Below are 15,592 nucleotides of genomic sequence, written 5' to 3'. Positions count from 1 at the left end.
ACATTATTAAAGTGACCAGTGTTCAATGTCTATGTACATAGGGCAGCAGCCTCTAAGGTGCAGGGTAGAGTACCAGGTGCAGCCGGCTAGTGACAGTGACTAAGTTCAGGGCAGGGTATTGGGTGGAGGCCGGCTAGTGGTGACTATTTAACAGTCTGATGGCCTGGAGATAGAAGCTGTTGCAAACTACCCGCCCTCCAAGACACATACAGCCCCCGATGTCACAGGAAGGCCAAAAAGATCATCAAGGACATCAACCACCCGAGCCACTGCCTGTTCACCCCGCTATCATCCAGAAGGCAAGGTCAGTACAGGTGCATCAAAGCTGGGACTGAGAGACTGAAAAACAGCTTTTATCTCAAGGCCATCAGACTGTTAAATAGCCATCACTAGCACATTAGAGGCTGCTGCTGCCTATTGAAATCACTGGCCACTTTAAGACATGGAACACTAGTCACTTTAATAATGTTTACATATCTTGCACTACTCATCTCATATGTATATACTGCATTCTATTCTATAATATTCTTCTGTATCTTAGTCAATGCCGCTCTGTCATTGCTTGTCCATATATGTATATATTCTTAAATCCCATTCCTTACTAGTTTTGTGTGTATTGGGTATATGTTGTGAAATTGTTAGATATTACAGCACTGTCGGAGCTAGAAGCACAAGCATTTCGCTACACCCGCTATAACATCTGCTAACACGTGAATGTGACAAATACAATTTGATTTGATTTGATTTGTTTCTCAGTCTCTCGGTCCCAGCTTTGATGCACCTGTACTGTCTCCGCCTTGCAGATGGTGGTAGGACTAACTTCAAAGTTCAAGATAAGACTAGGATCTATTTCCATCCACGTAATGACATTCAACAAACCCTCCTAACAGAGCAGCAGGCAGGGAGAGAGAAGTATTTGTAACTGTACTTGGTGTAAATACTTTTGGCCCATACATTGTCATTTACAGATCTACAGTACTTTCCAACTCTAACTTACAGATCACTACTGCCCTCTATGGTTGACTGAGGTTACTACCAGCTGGACCAGTAAAACGGAATTATCACATGGAGGTTTTTTCAGTCTGGTTATCTGCATCCTGAATGTCACCATATTCCCTACCACAGGAGGCTGGTGGCACCTTGATTGGGGAGGACGGGCTCGTGGTAATGGCTGGAGCGGAATTGGTGGAATGGTATTAAATACATCAAAGACATCGTTTCCATGTGTTTAACGCCATTCCATTTGCTACGTTCCGGCCATTATTATGAGCCGTCCTCCCCTCAGCAGCCTCCACTGTTCCCTAGATATAGACCTTAGATATATACCTTATATATAGACCATAGATATAGAACCTAGATATAGACTAGTCCCTATATGTTACAGGGCAGCGAGGCAGTGCTGTGTTCAGTCTCTCTAGTCCCTATATGTTACAGGGCAGTGAGGCAGTGCTGTGTTCAGTCTCTCTAGTCCCTATATGTTACAGGGCAGCGAGGCAGTGCTGTGTTCAGTCTCTCTAGTCCCTATATGTTACAGGGCAGCGAGGCAGTGCTGTGTTCAGTCTCTCTAGTCCCTATATGTTACAGGGCAGCGAGGCAGTGCTGTGTTCAGTCTCTCTAGTCCCTATATGTTACAGGGCAGCGAGGCAGTGCTGTGTTCAGTCTCTCTAGTCCCTATATGTTACAGGGCAGCGAGGCAGTGCTGTGTTCAGTCTCTCTAGTCCCTATATGTTACAGGGCAGCGAGGCAGTGCTGTGTTCAGTCTCTCTAGTCCCTATATGTTACAGGGCAGTGCTGTGTTCAGTCTCTCTAGTCCCTATATGTTACAGGGCAGCGAGGCAGTGCTGTGTCATTGAGTCCACATAGGAATAGAACAGAACAGAACATTGGGTTAATTTAATCCACCTGGAAAGGTTAATGCACTTATACCGGTCTGAATGTGTGGCAATCAATCCAAATACATTCTGATACACACGCACACACGGACGTACACACAAACACAACACACACACACACACACTCACTATATTGTCCGTCATTGCTGGTGTTTTCTAGCACCTGGGTTCACCATCTAGTTGTCAGGTTGGGTGTTTCACTCAAGTGTTGAGTGGAGATGACACTGACACTAACTGCCTCTGAGCAGACCATCACCCCACCAGGACCACTTTTACCAGGACCACTTCTACCAGACCATCACCCCACCAGGACCACTTCTACCAGGACCACTTCTACCAGACCATCACCCCACCAGGACCACTTTTACCAGGACCACTTCTACCAGACCACCTCCACCAGGACCACCTCCACCAGGACCACCTCCACCAGGACCACCCCCACCAGGACCACCTCCACCAGGACCACCCCCACCAGGACCACCTCCACTAGGAACACCCCCACTAGGAACACCCCCACCAGGACCACCTCCACCAGGAACACCCCCACTAGGAACACCCCCACCAGGACCACCTCCACCAGGAACACCCCCACTAGGAACACCCCCACCAGGACCACCTCCACCAGGAACACCCCCACTAGGAACACCCCCACCAGGACCACCTCCACCAGGACCACCTCCACCAGGACCACCTCCACCAGGACCACCTCCACCAGGACCACCTCCACCAGGACCACCTCCACCAGGACCACCTCCACTAGGAACACCTCCACTAGGACCACCTCCACCAGGACCACCTCCACCAGGACCACCTCCACCAGGACCACCTCCACCAGGACCACCTCCACTAGGAACACCTCCACTAGGACCACCCCCACTAGGACCACCCCCACTAGGACCACCCCCACTAGGACCACCTCCACTAGGACCACCTCCACCAGGACCACCTCCACCAGGACCACCTCCACCAGGACCACCCCCACTAGGACCACCCCCACTAGGACCACCCCCACTAGGACCACCTCCACTAGGACCACCTCCACTAGGACCACCCCCACTAGGACCACCCCCACTAGGACCACCTCCACCAGGACCACCCCCACTAGGACCACCTCCACTAGGAACACCTCCACTAGGACCACCTCCACTAGGACCACCTCCACCAGGACCACCTCCACCAGGACCACCTCCACCAGGACCACCTCCACTAGGAACACCCCCACTAGGACCACCCCCACTAGGACCACCTCCACCAGGACCACCTCCACTAGGACCACCCCCACTAGGACCACCTCCACTAGGACCACCCCCACTAGGACCACCCCCACCAAGACCACCTCCACCAGGACCACCTCCACCAGGACCACCTCCACCAGGACCACCTCCACCAAGACCACATCCACCAGGACCACCTCCACCAGGACCACCTCCACCAGGACCACATCCACCAGGACCACCTCCACCAGGACCACCTCCACCAGGACCACATCCACCAGGACCACCTCCACCAGGACCACCTCCACTAGGAACACCCCCACTAGGACCACCTCCACCAGGACCACCTCCACCAGGACCACCTCCACCAGGACCACATCCACCAGGACCACCTCCACCAGGACCACCTCCACCAGGACCACATCCACCAGGACCACCTCCACCAGGACCACCTCCACCAGGACCACATCCACCAAGACCACCTCCACTAGAATTGAATTTGACATCCTCACATTGTAAAGCCTGTTCTAAGAGGAGTACTGTACTCCTGTTGTTGATGGAGGATGGAGTTGAAGAGACTCCTCTCCTGAGAGAGCCCCTGGCTAACAAACACCTGTACACTACACCTGTACACTACACCTGTACACTACACCTGTATACTACACCTGTACACTACACCTGTATACTACACCTGTACACTACACCTGTACACTACACCTGTATACTACACCTGTACACTACACCTGTACACTACACCTGTATACTACACCTGTACACTACACCTGTACACTACACCTGTACACTACACCTGTATACTACACCTGTACACTACACCTGTATACTACACCTGTATACTACACCTGTACACTACACCTGTATACTACACCTGTACACTACACCTGTACACTACACCTGTACACTACACCTGTATACTACACCTGTCTGTCCCCATTTGTTGGTGAAGGATTGAGTTGAAGACTCCAGAGCCGCTGGTGAACAAACACCTCAGCTTCACTGCACGCCATACACCTGTCTGTCCCCATGGGGTACGGTCCACAACCCCTGGGAGATCCCCCCCCACCTGTCTGTCCCCATGGGGTACGGTCCACAACCCCTGGGAGATCCCCCCCCACCTGTCTGTCCCCATGGGGTACGGTCCACAACCCCTGGGAGATCCCCCCACCTGTCTGTCCCCATGGGGTACGGTCCACAACCCCTGGGAGATCCCCCCCACCTGTCTGTCCCCATGGGGTACGGTCCACAACCCCTGGGAGATCCCCCCCCACCTGTCTGTCCCCATGGGGTACGGTCCACAACCTCTGAGGGATCCCCCCTCCCCTGTTGTCCACAGTCCCTAAGGCTTCAGATCATGTATAAATGAAACCCTTCTCACATTGAGATAGATACTGTATGATATTGCTTCACACTTAGAGGATTGAGATATATACTCAGAAGGACAGAACATCACCTTCGCTTCGGTAAGTTTTCTGCTTATTCTACTTGATCAAATCCCTGATACAAAATGATGTTGTTAAATGTGCTACTGTGTTAGGTATGGAAGGTGTGGAGTCAATGCACGCAATGAATTGACTGTAAACGATTGATGGTGCTTGATATAGGCTGGTAACCTGAGGTTATTTTACTGAACGCATCAGGAGGACAATAACAACAGTTACGGAAGTGGTGGGTTCAGATGGTTTGATATGAATGTATTGATCAAATAAAAGTTGATCAATAAAAGTATCTTACTCTAATTACAGTTGAAATGATGATGTCAGAGTCAGATTTGTGTGGTAAGAGTGGGGGATATCCTACTGAATGCTTAGTACCTTGATGGGGTGTCAGATTTGTGTGGTAAGAGTGGGGGATATCCTACTGAATGCTTAGTACCTTGATGGGGTGTCAGATTTGTATGGTAATAGTGGGGGATATCCTACTGAATGCTTAGTACCTTGATGGGGTGTCAGATTTGTGTGGTAAGAGTGGGGGCTATCCTACTGAATGCTTAGTACCTTGATGGGGTGTCAGATTTGTGTGGTAAGAGTGGGGGATATCCTACTGAATGCTTAGTACCTTGATGGGGTGTCAGATTTGTGTGGTAAGAGTGGGGGATATCCCACTGAATGCTTAGTACCTTCATTTAGATACTGTAGGTTAATACCTGACATTAAGTGCTCTATTCAATCTGTATCGCAGAAGTTCAGCTTTACAACGTGATTGAAATTTAAAGGCAATGTTCACGCGTTAGTGGGGACTGCATTCATGGTAAACGCTGCGGTAGAAATGTAAAGGTCATCTGTAACGCTTCAGCAATACAGATTGAATAGAGCACTAAAGCTGCAATCAGCAGTTAAAACAATTACAAAAAGTTGTTTTGGGTGAAAAGCTGAGCGATGGGGCTGGAGATATGTAACCACTCTCAATTTCATAGACACTGCTATGGAAGCAAGCACTAAACATCCATGATATCAACATTTTATCATTTTAACCATGTTTTCAGTTTGTTTACATTCACTTTGTCTACAAACATCGGGGTAAAACAAGCTTATGTTTTGGGTTCTGGTGGGGTACGACAGTTGAACTAAGCTTGTGAGGCATTTATAAGTTGTATTATTCAAGAATCAACGGGTACATATCATTAATTTAGTCCACAAATTAATGTAGCAACTGCTGATTGCCCCTTTAAGAATAGATGGTAAATCATCTCATCTTTTATTTCTCAATAGTCAAGTGAAAGTGGCTACGGCAAAATATTATTTAACCAATCCATTCTATTTGTCTCGTGTAAAATTAGATTTAAGCATTTTTCAAAAATACATTTCAATTCAACAGAACCAGATATTACACATGACTTGTATTTTGGAATATTTCGTCGCTGCTTTCCAACCAAACCATTCTATCCATCAGTCGTACTGTTAAATGGTTATTATGACTGGCTGATGAAAAACACAATTGATTAAGCCTGGCATCTCTAGGGAGTTGCTGTGGCAAACAGCCTCTCCTCTCTGCATCTGACTGAGTGATCCCACTGGAGAGGTTCTGCCCTGGGGGACCAGAAAGAGGAGGTAAAGGGAACCAACACAAGTCTTCAGGTCTCAGCTGAGGTCGTTCATAACAGATTTAATGTGGATCACTGAAACATCTCTGTTATACAGAGTAGGTGCCCATAAGGGACAGAGCCACAGATAGGGAGCGATTTCAGTGCCAACAGAAATTGTATTAGAATGTTATAATTTTGAATTTGTATTAGGATATTGAATTTGAATTTAAAATGTTTGAATGTTTAAAGGGCAATATCACTCCCAAAATATCTATTGGTATTTCTTTTCATTAGTTCACTGTTGATACAGTCCCAAAATGTTTTGCATGTCAGCAGTCAAGTGATTTATTTTTTAAAAGTGCATTTTGCATCATCATGACGCTTTTCTTCTTAAAAGTCCAATATCTTGACAACTTGACTGCTGACATGCAAAACATTTTGGGACTGTATCAACAGTGAACAAATGAAAATAAATACCAATATATATTTTTGGAGTGATATTGCCCTTTAAACATTCAAACATTTTAAATTCAAATTCAATATCCTAATACACATTTTCAAATTCAGTTCAAAACAAGAGACAACACTTTTGATACAGTCCCCAAAACGTTTTGCAACTAAGACTCTCTGGAGCATGGATGTAACCGAGGTGGTTCGATAAACCTCGCTGGAGACTTGAAGACTTGTGCTAGCTTCCTGAACGAATCCCTACAGGCTTTATCTTAGTCACCTAACACAGTCTTGTGACATGCAGGAGACCTGGATGGAACCCAGTCAGTCACAAGAGCAAGATTAAATAGGCAGTGGAAAGGCTATCCTTAGAAGGGCTATGACAGGGCATTTCAACTACACTGCTCAAAAAAATAAAGGGAACACTTAAACAACACAATGTAACTCCAAGTCAATCACACTTCTGTGAAATCAAACTGTCCACTTAGGAAGCAACACTGATTGACAATACATTTAACATGCTGTTGTGCAAATGGAATAGACAACAGGTGGAAATTATAGGCAATTAGCAAGACACCCCCCAATAAAGGACTGGTTTTGCAGGTGGTGACCACAGACCACTTCTCAGTTCCTATGCTTCCTGGCTGATGTTTTGGTCACTTTTGAATGCTGGCGGTGCTTTCACTCTAGTGGTAGCGTGAGACGGAGTCTAAAACCCACACAAGTGGCTCAGGTAGTGCAGCTCATCCAGGATGGCACATCAATGCGAGCTGTGGCAAGAAGGTTTGCTGTGTCTGTCAGCGTAGTGTCCAGAGCATGGAGGCACTACCAGGAGACAGGCCAGTACATCAGGAGACGTGGAGGAGGCCGTAGGAGGGCAACAACCCAGCAGCAGGACTGCTACCTCCGCCTTTGTGCAAGGAGGAGCAGGAGGAGCACTGCCAGAGCCCTGCAAAATGACCTCCGGCAGGCCACAAATGTGCATGTGTCTGCTCAAACGGTCAGAAACAGACTCCATGAGGGTGGTATGAGGGCCCGACGTCCACAGGTGGGGGTTGTGCTTACAGCCCAACACCGTGCAGGACGTTTGGCATTTGCCAGAGAACACCAAGATTGGCAAATTCGCCACTGGCGCCCTGTGCTCTTCACAGATGAAAGCAGGTTCACACTGAGCACATGTGACAGACGTGACAGAGTCTAGAGACGCCGTGGAGAACATTCTGCTGCCTGCAACATCCTCCAGCATGACCGGTTTGGCGGTGGGTCAGTCATGGTGTGGGGTGGAATTTCTTTGGGGGGCCGCACAGCCCTCCATGTGCTCGCCAGAGGTAGCCTGACTGCCATTAGGTACCGAGATGAGATCCTCAGACCCCTTGTGAGACCATATGCTGGTGCGGTTGGCCCTGGGTTCCTCCTAATGCAAGACAATGCTAGACCTCATGTGGCTGGAGTGTGTCAGCAGTTCCTGCAAGAGGAAGGCATTGATGCTATGGACTGGCCCGCCCGTTCCCCAGACCTGAATCCAATTGAGCACATCTGGGACATCATGTCTCACTCCATCCACCAACGCCACGTTGCACCACAGACTGTCCAGGAGTTGGCAGATGCTTTAGTCCAGGTCTGGGAGGAGATCCCTCAGGAGACCATCCGCCACCTCATCAGGAGCATGCCCAGGCGTTGTAGGGAGGTCATACAGGCACGTGGAGGCCATACACACTACTGAGCCTAATTTTGACTTGTTTTAAGGACATTACATCAAAGTTGGATCAGCCTGTAGTGTGGTTTTCCACTTTAATTTTGAGGGTGACTCCATATCCAGACCTCCATGGGTTGATACATTTGATTTCCATTGATAATTTTTGTGTGATTTTGTTGTCAGCACATTCAACTATGTAAAGAAAAAAGTATTTAATAAGATTATTTCATTCATTCAGATCTAGGATGTGTTATTTTTGTGTTCCCTTTATTTTTTTGAGCAGTGTATATTCTTATGAGGGCAAATTCTATGTGATCATCATAGAGGGGAACACAAGGCACGTCCATTCTCCTGAGAGTCTTAGCTTTCAGGAATGGGGTCATATTAGCTGAAAGCCAAAACGGTTCAAATGCTACATTCAAAGTTGGAAGAAAATAAATTAAACATGCCACATTGGCTTCAGAAACTGCCAGAAGTTTCTGTTGACCACAGTGAGCGTTTGATTCTATCTGTTCTCCTCTACCTTTCCTGGCTGGAAAAGTACCAGGATGTTGTCTCTGGTTTTGAATGTGAATTTAGAGAACAGAACTTGAAAACTGAATCTGAATGCATCTGAAAAGTTGAATATATGAAACTCTGATAAACTTGAAATTATGGTTTGCAAACTTGATGCACAGACAATTAATGCAATAGCTACCATATTGAAACTGAATATATAAATATTGAACTTGAATATTCGAATAAATTGATATTGTAAACTGAACGCCATATTAATTCAATTCCGTTTCAAATCATAACTTACAAGTTTCATTTGATGAATTCAATGATATAATTTGTGCATTACGAATTCAAAATTATGGAATTCAAATACAATTTCTGTTGGCACCGAAATCGCTCCATACAGGGAGCATAGCATAGGTGTTATGCCCATTAAACATGAGGGGGCTCATTCCATTTGTTGGATAAAAATATACGCAGAACTTTCTTCTACACAGAATTTAATAGATATTACATTTGGCTATAAGTGCCTCCTTGAAACAAATTAGATGCATGATGCTTCTGCCAGGGAGACTAACGGGGGAAGGAGAAGCTGTGAGGCCTATAGCAGGTTGTCAAAGCTGAAGAGCATGGTACTGTATATGGACTTTACAGCAAGAAAATACATCAAAGATACGTGATAAACCTTCCCTATAGTCCCTAATTGAGCCAGAATAACAGAACAGTTCCCTGTATACACAGTTTATACATTGTTTCAGCTCTCTAAAACATTCCAGCGTGTCTTGGGAGACTATCAGTTCCACAGAGGGCTCCTTGGTAGAGCCAGAATAACAGAACAATATCCTGCAGGGAGGCCTGTCTGCTGTCTATCAGCTGTCTGTGTGACTGAGGAGGATCGTGAGACAGAGGTCCATACGTACTGCAGCTCACCTGAGACTCTGGTCTTAATTATGAGAACACTAGCTGGGAAGGAACTTTACATTAAAGGGTCAGACTGCAGTTCAAACAATAACAAAACCCATCACCCCGCCACATGTTTTGGTAAACAGCTGAGGGATGGGGTTTGAGAAATATAGCCACTCTCAAATTCATAGACAGAGCTATGGGTGCAAGGACTGACCATCCATGACATCAACATTATAGTTTTGACCATGTTTTTAAACTACACAGTGTTGTTTACATTGACTTTGTTTACAAACATTGGAGTAAAACCAGCTTATATTTTGGGTTCTGATGGGGTACAACAGTTGAACTAAGCTCATGAAGCATTTAGACATTTTATTCTGCAAGAATCAATGGCTATATATCATTCATTTAACAATCCAAAAAAGATTGTAGCGACTCCGGGTTGGCCCTTTAAAGGTCTAATGCAGCCGTTTTTATCTCAATATCAAATCATTTCTGAGTAATAATTAAGTACCTTACTGTAATAGTTGTACATTAATAGTGGTCAAAAAGAAACTAAAATAGCTTTTTAGCAACAACAAAAAAATCTCAAGTAATCATTTTGCTTGGACTGTCTGGGAGTGGTCTGAATGAAGTTTGGAACTCTCTTTGTCATTGGTCTATTACAACTTATACCGTGATGTCACCAGGCAAGCCAAAACTCCATCCTTGCAAAACCTGCTGATTAGAAGGTAGATTGTATTTTCAACCTGCAGTTACTAGGAAATAACACAAATAAAAAAAATTCACACCTTTACAGTGTTAGTTTCATCAGCTGTTGTACAATTTGATACAAAAACACAGGAAAAACTGCATTTTGACTGCACTGGGCCTTTAAAGCATGGAATAAAGTGCTATAACATGATTTTAAGGGGACTATATATACAGATATATTTGATATGATGAAGACCTTGGCTAATGGAAGCATACTTAGTGATGCTTAATCCGTTAGTTGTGGGTCGTTTGTCATGATAAGGTTAAACTAGGACTTTGGAGATTAACATTAATTCAGCCATCTAAATTAGTTGAATCTTGAGATTTTACTATGGACATTTGATGGATAATTTATGCATGAAGTTGATTATTCATGATAGTTTACATTTAACTGCCAATGTGTAGATCTATTAGTGATGGACCATGGTTGCCATGGTTGCCCACCACTCCTGTCCAATTTAACCCTCAGTAATAATCTATTATGTATAAGTCGCTCTGGATAAGAGCGTCTGCTAAATGATGTAAATGTAAATGTATACTAGATCCATTCATGAATACATTCATTAATAAGTGCCTGTTTATCTTTAAATCACATTTTGTTTCCACTTTTATTCAGACTTTTTTTATCGCCATCAGTCTTGTTCAATCTGACCTCTGACCTCTGCTGTGTGTAAAGTAAACCATGGAGGATCCTCTCTTTCTATACTCAGCACTCAACACCACCAGTCTCCCCACTGCTCTCCCCCTCAACGTCATGATCAACCCCATGAACAACAGTACTGTTACTGACCTCATGACCAACGCTACGTTCAAACCCTTCAATGTGTGTGAAGAGATGGTGGCAGGGATCCTCTTCGACCTGACTGTTCAGACCTTCAACGTGATCCTGGGACTCCCTGCTAACATCTTAGGTAGGTTAGAGAGGTTAGAGCAGCGCACCAGTAGCCGGAAGGTTGCTGATTCAAATCCCAGGTACCATCTTGTACCATTGTGTCCTTGAGCAAGGCCCTTAACCTTTACATAACTCCAGGAGCATTGCCCCTGATCCTATACTCCTTCCAGTGTGTTTGTATTTTGGGTATCGGGAGCAGAGAAATGAACTAATATCCGTCTCTGATGGAATAAGAAACTAGCTAATAAAATCTTTGTCTGGCCTTGTGTTAGTCCTGGTGATTCTGCTCCGGAACCGTAAGGAGCTGTCCTCCTCAGACATTTTTCTTGGCTGTCTGGCCTTCATGGACGCTTACTTCGGCATCATGGTCCCCTTCAGCTATCTGAACTTCTACTACTGGCACAGCAAGGACGTCTGGTCCGCTCTCAAGTTCTCCTACGGCGTCAAGGTAAAGGAGAATTTCAGTGTATCTGGATTCTGGAATTTCAGCGTCTGAAATTGTACCCTATTCCCTACATAGCACACTACTTCTGACCAGAGCCCTATGGACACCCCTATGGACACCCCTATGGACACCCCTATGGACACCCCTATGGACACCCCTATGGACACCCCTATGGACACCCCTATGGTCACCCCTATGGACACCCCTATGGTCACCCCTATGGACACCCCAATGGGCACCCCTATGGACACCCCTATGGACACCCCTATGGTCACTGTCAAAAGTACACGATATAGGGAATACACACTATGTCGCAGAGGTTGCATCCAAAATGACACTAAATTCCCTCTGGTCAAAAGTCTGCACTATGTAGGGACTATGGGGCCATTATTTCATACTCACATCTGACAATAGAGTCAACTTTTTCACCTCCTACTCCTCCTTCCTTCTCCTTCCTCTTCTCATCCTTCTCCTCCCCCTCCGCCTCATTCTCCTCCTCCTTTCTCTTCTCCTTTTCCTCCTCTTTCTCCACTTTCTTCTCCTCCAGGACGCCAGCGGTCCTCTGTTCCTGTCCTGTATCTGTTTGGATCGGTTCGTGGCGGTCCTCTTCCCACTCGCCTACGGCCAGCTGAAGGATACCAAGTACAGGGTGGCTCTCTCTGCGGTGGTCCTGGGGCTCACCTTCACCTACGCCTCCGCCAAGACCGTCGGGGGCCTGCCCAACTTCGAGAAGGTAAATCCATAGATCAATCAATTAATCAATCAATTAATCAAGCAATCACACTTTTTTGCATAGCACATATTGGACAAAAGTAGAAATACAATGCACTTCACACTATAAAATAATTACAATTACATAAATAAATAAAAACAATCTGATACCAGGCCTAATGAAAGGAAAGGGAATAAAACAATCTGAGACCAGGCCTAATGAAAGGAAAGGGAATAAAACAATCTGAGACCAGGCCTAATGAAAGGAAAGATAATAAAAGCACGGCTAAAAAGGTGCATTAAAAAGTTTCTTTAAAAAATGTCCACTACCCTCAGGTGTTGACATGGACGATCCTGGCAACGTTTGCCTGGATGGTGTTTTGTAACGGGGCCATCCTGGTGGCCCTGAAGAGTTCTGGTGGCTCTGGGAAGGACAACATGCACCCCATGAAGAAGAAAGCCTTCAAGATTGTGATGTCGGTCCTGTCCATCATCGTGTTCCCTTTTGAGGTGATGACCTGTGTGCATAGAAACTGAGGAGACTCATTGACTTCCATTCTAGTGATTCCATTTATATGGTTGTCCTTAATGATGTTGCCTGATGTATAAAGGTACATTCCAACATGACTTGTCAACAGGGTTGGACAGTTCAGTAACTTTCCCAAAATTCCCACATTTTCTAGAAATCCTGGTTGGAAGATTCCCGGAATTAGAAGGGAATAATCAGGAAATGCGGAATACTCCAACGAGGAGTTCTGGAAAACCTGGGAAATTTGGTAAAGTTACCAGAACTTTGCAACCCTAGCACTGTCCTTAATGATTTGGCCAGATGAACAAAGATAAAATCCTATTATATATTTTTGCATGGCAGTTAAGTGTTCTGATATCCCCTTCCAGGACCACTACCCTCCGGATACGTTCCGCTGCCTGGTGCAGCCGGTGGGGTATGCCTTCATTAACATCAGCAGAAGTATCCAGCCCATCATCTACCTCTCTAGACTGGAGAAGATCCCTTTCCTCCCTGACGCCTGGACCAAGTGGTGCTGCTCCTCTAACGAGAAGGTCAAGGAGGTGAAGGTGGAGACCATCTCGCCTGCTTAAAGATGAACGGGCATCAAAGTTTCTTCTGAAATAAAAGTGATGGTTCTCAAAATACAGTTGTTATAAATGTAACAGCTGGACGATGGAATAAAATGAATGGCCAGTAAACAATGGATGAAAGTAATTTGCTTACATTCCATTTAGCTAATATATATACTGTATATGGCATAGATTAAGATTAAGGAGCAACAAAAACATTTATCTGTCCTTCAGCTCTCTCACATCCTGGAACTCTTTGGCTAGGACTGAGGCGCCATCATTTGTACAAGATGAGAACTACATGTCTCACCAGTAAAACGCTCAATATTGTTTTGTGAATCATTTGGGGGAAAAAATATGTAATAACGCTCATATAAACATTTATTTTTCCAGTCTTTTGTTTTCCAGTCTTCTTCTTTGAAATTGATAATGAACTCTTACTCCCTCTATCTTTAGTCTGTTATGGTGGAGAGGAGGTCCAGATGATATCTATCTTTAGTCTGTTATGGTGGAGAGGAGGTCCAGATGATCTCTATCTTTAGTCTGTTATGGTGGAGAGGAGGTCCAGATGATCTCTATCTTTAGTCTGCTATGGTGGAGAGGAGGTCCAGATGATCTCTATCTTTAGTCTGCTATGGTGGAGAGGAGGTCCAGATGATCTCTATCTTTTGTCTGTTATGGTGGAGAGGAGGTCCAGATGATCTCTATCTTTAGTCTGCTATGGTGGAGAGGAGGTCCAGATTATCTCTATCTTTAGTCTGCTATGGTGGAGAGGAGGTCCAGATGATCTCTATCTTTAGTCTGCTATGGTGGAGAGGAGGTCCAGATGATCTCTATCTTTAGTTGGGCGGCTGCTAGCTTACACAGGCATTTAGAGGTACTACGTATAAACCCAGTCTTACTACCAGGGTTGGGGTCAATTCAGAAAACTCAAGACTGGAATAAGAATAGTCTACGTTGAACATATTATGACATTGTTGAATTGAAATATACATTCACTGAAATTGACCTCAACCTTGGTTACTCCCCTGTTGTAAGTAGGCTGGTATTGAAGTAAAAAAACAGACATGTAGAAATATATAGTAGGAAACTACAGCTACACAGATGTATTTGAGGGTATTCCTTTAATAAAAAACAGTAAAAGAAAGTTAGAGGCCACACATAAGATGCAATCTAGTTCAATTACAGGACTACATGTCAGTTATTTTTTGAAAAGCATGTGCATTTAACAATATTAAACAAAATAAATCTTAGACATTTAGCCTGCTACGGTATGTCTTATTCATGTAAGATGACCTCCTGTTGTACATCTCTCCTTGGCTGTGTCCCAATAATCTCTCTTTCTTCCTGAAGTGTGCACTTGTTCACTACTCCCCCACAAATTTAAAAGCATTGGATTAGTGTTGGCATGAGCTGGACTCTAGAAGGAATTCCATATTCCAGTCATTTCCTTTGAAATCCATAAAGTGCACACTTCGGTAGAAAGGAGAGATTATTGGGACACAGGCCATATATCCCTCCACACAGGTATCGTTATCAAACAGCCTAGTAATTTAAACAGACAGTATAGCTATTGCATTTCTCTACATTCCTGAAACCAAACATTTGATTCCATAGTTGGATGTTGAAAGACAGGTTTTTAGAACCAGAACCATGCAGTGATCGTATAATACTGATGATTATGCTATGGATGGTGTTTTTAGTTGAGAAACACTGCTTGTGTTGCATCTCAATACTCATCATTGGCTTCCTTTCCTGGTCTCCTTTCCTCGTCTCATTTCCTTCAGTACCTCTAACAGGTGAAAGGATTGGATAGCTTTCCACCATATTGCTTTTTCACCTACAGTATCATTCCTTTCCATATCACTGATCATGAAGGAAAAGGACACAAGGAAAGGACACAAGGAATGGGAGCTAGTTACGACTATTGAGACACAGCCACTGCTAAAAGGCCATTGTTGTTGTTTTTCCCATTCTTTTCTTATTGCCTGGGTAACGTAACCTCAATCTCAGAG

The 15,592-nt window shown here is 44.8% G+C and overlaps 1 protein-coding gene across 1 annotated transcript; it reads left to right on the top strand.

Moving 5' to 3' along the window:
• Positions 1–11,131: 11,131 nt before the first annotated feature.
• On the top strand, positions 11,132–13,598 carry LOC121551837 (G-protein coupled receptor 183-like). The gene is made up of 5 exons (XM_041864540.2): positions 11,132–11,360; positions 11,614–11,789; positions 12,334–12,519; positions 12,834–13,007; positions 13,395–13,598. The coding sequence occupies exons 1-5, from the start codon at positions 11,132–11,134 to the stop codon at positions 13,596–13,598; spliced, it is 969 nt and encodes a 322-aa protein (XP_041720474.2).
• The last annotated feature ends 1,994 nt before the right edge of the window (positions 13,599–15,592 follow it).

The sequence above is a fragment of the Coregonus clupeaformis genome, chromosome 35, assembly GCF_020615455.1.
Source record: "Coregonus clupeaformis isolate EN_2021a chromosome 35, ASM2061545v1, whole genome shotgun sequence".
NCBI lineage: Eukaryota > Metazoa > Chordata > Actinopteri > Salmoniformes > Salmonidae > Coregonus > Coregonus clupeaformis.
Note: the sequence above shows the minus strand (reverse complement) of the source record. Positions and strands in the feature narration are given on the sequence as shown.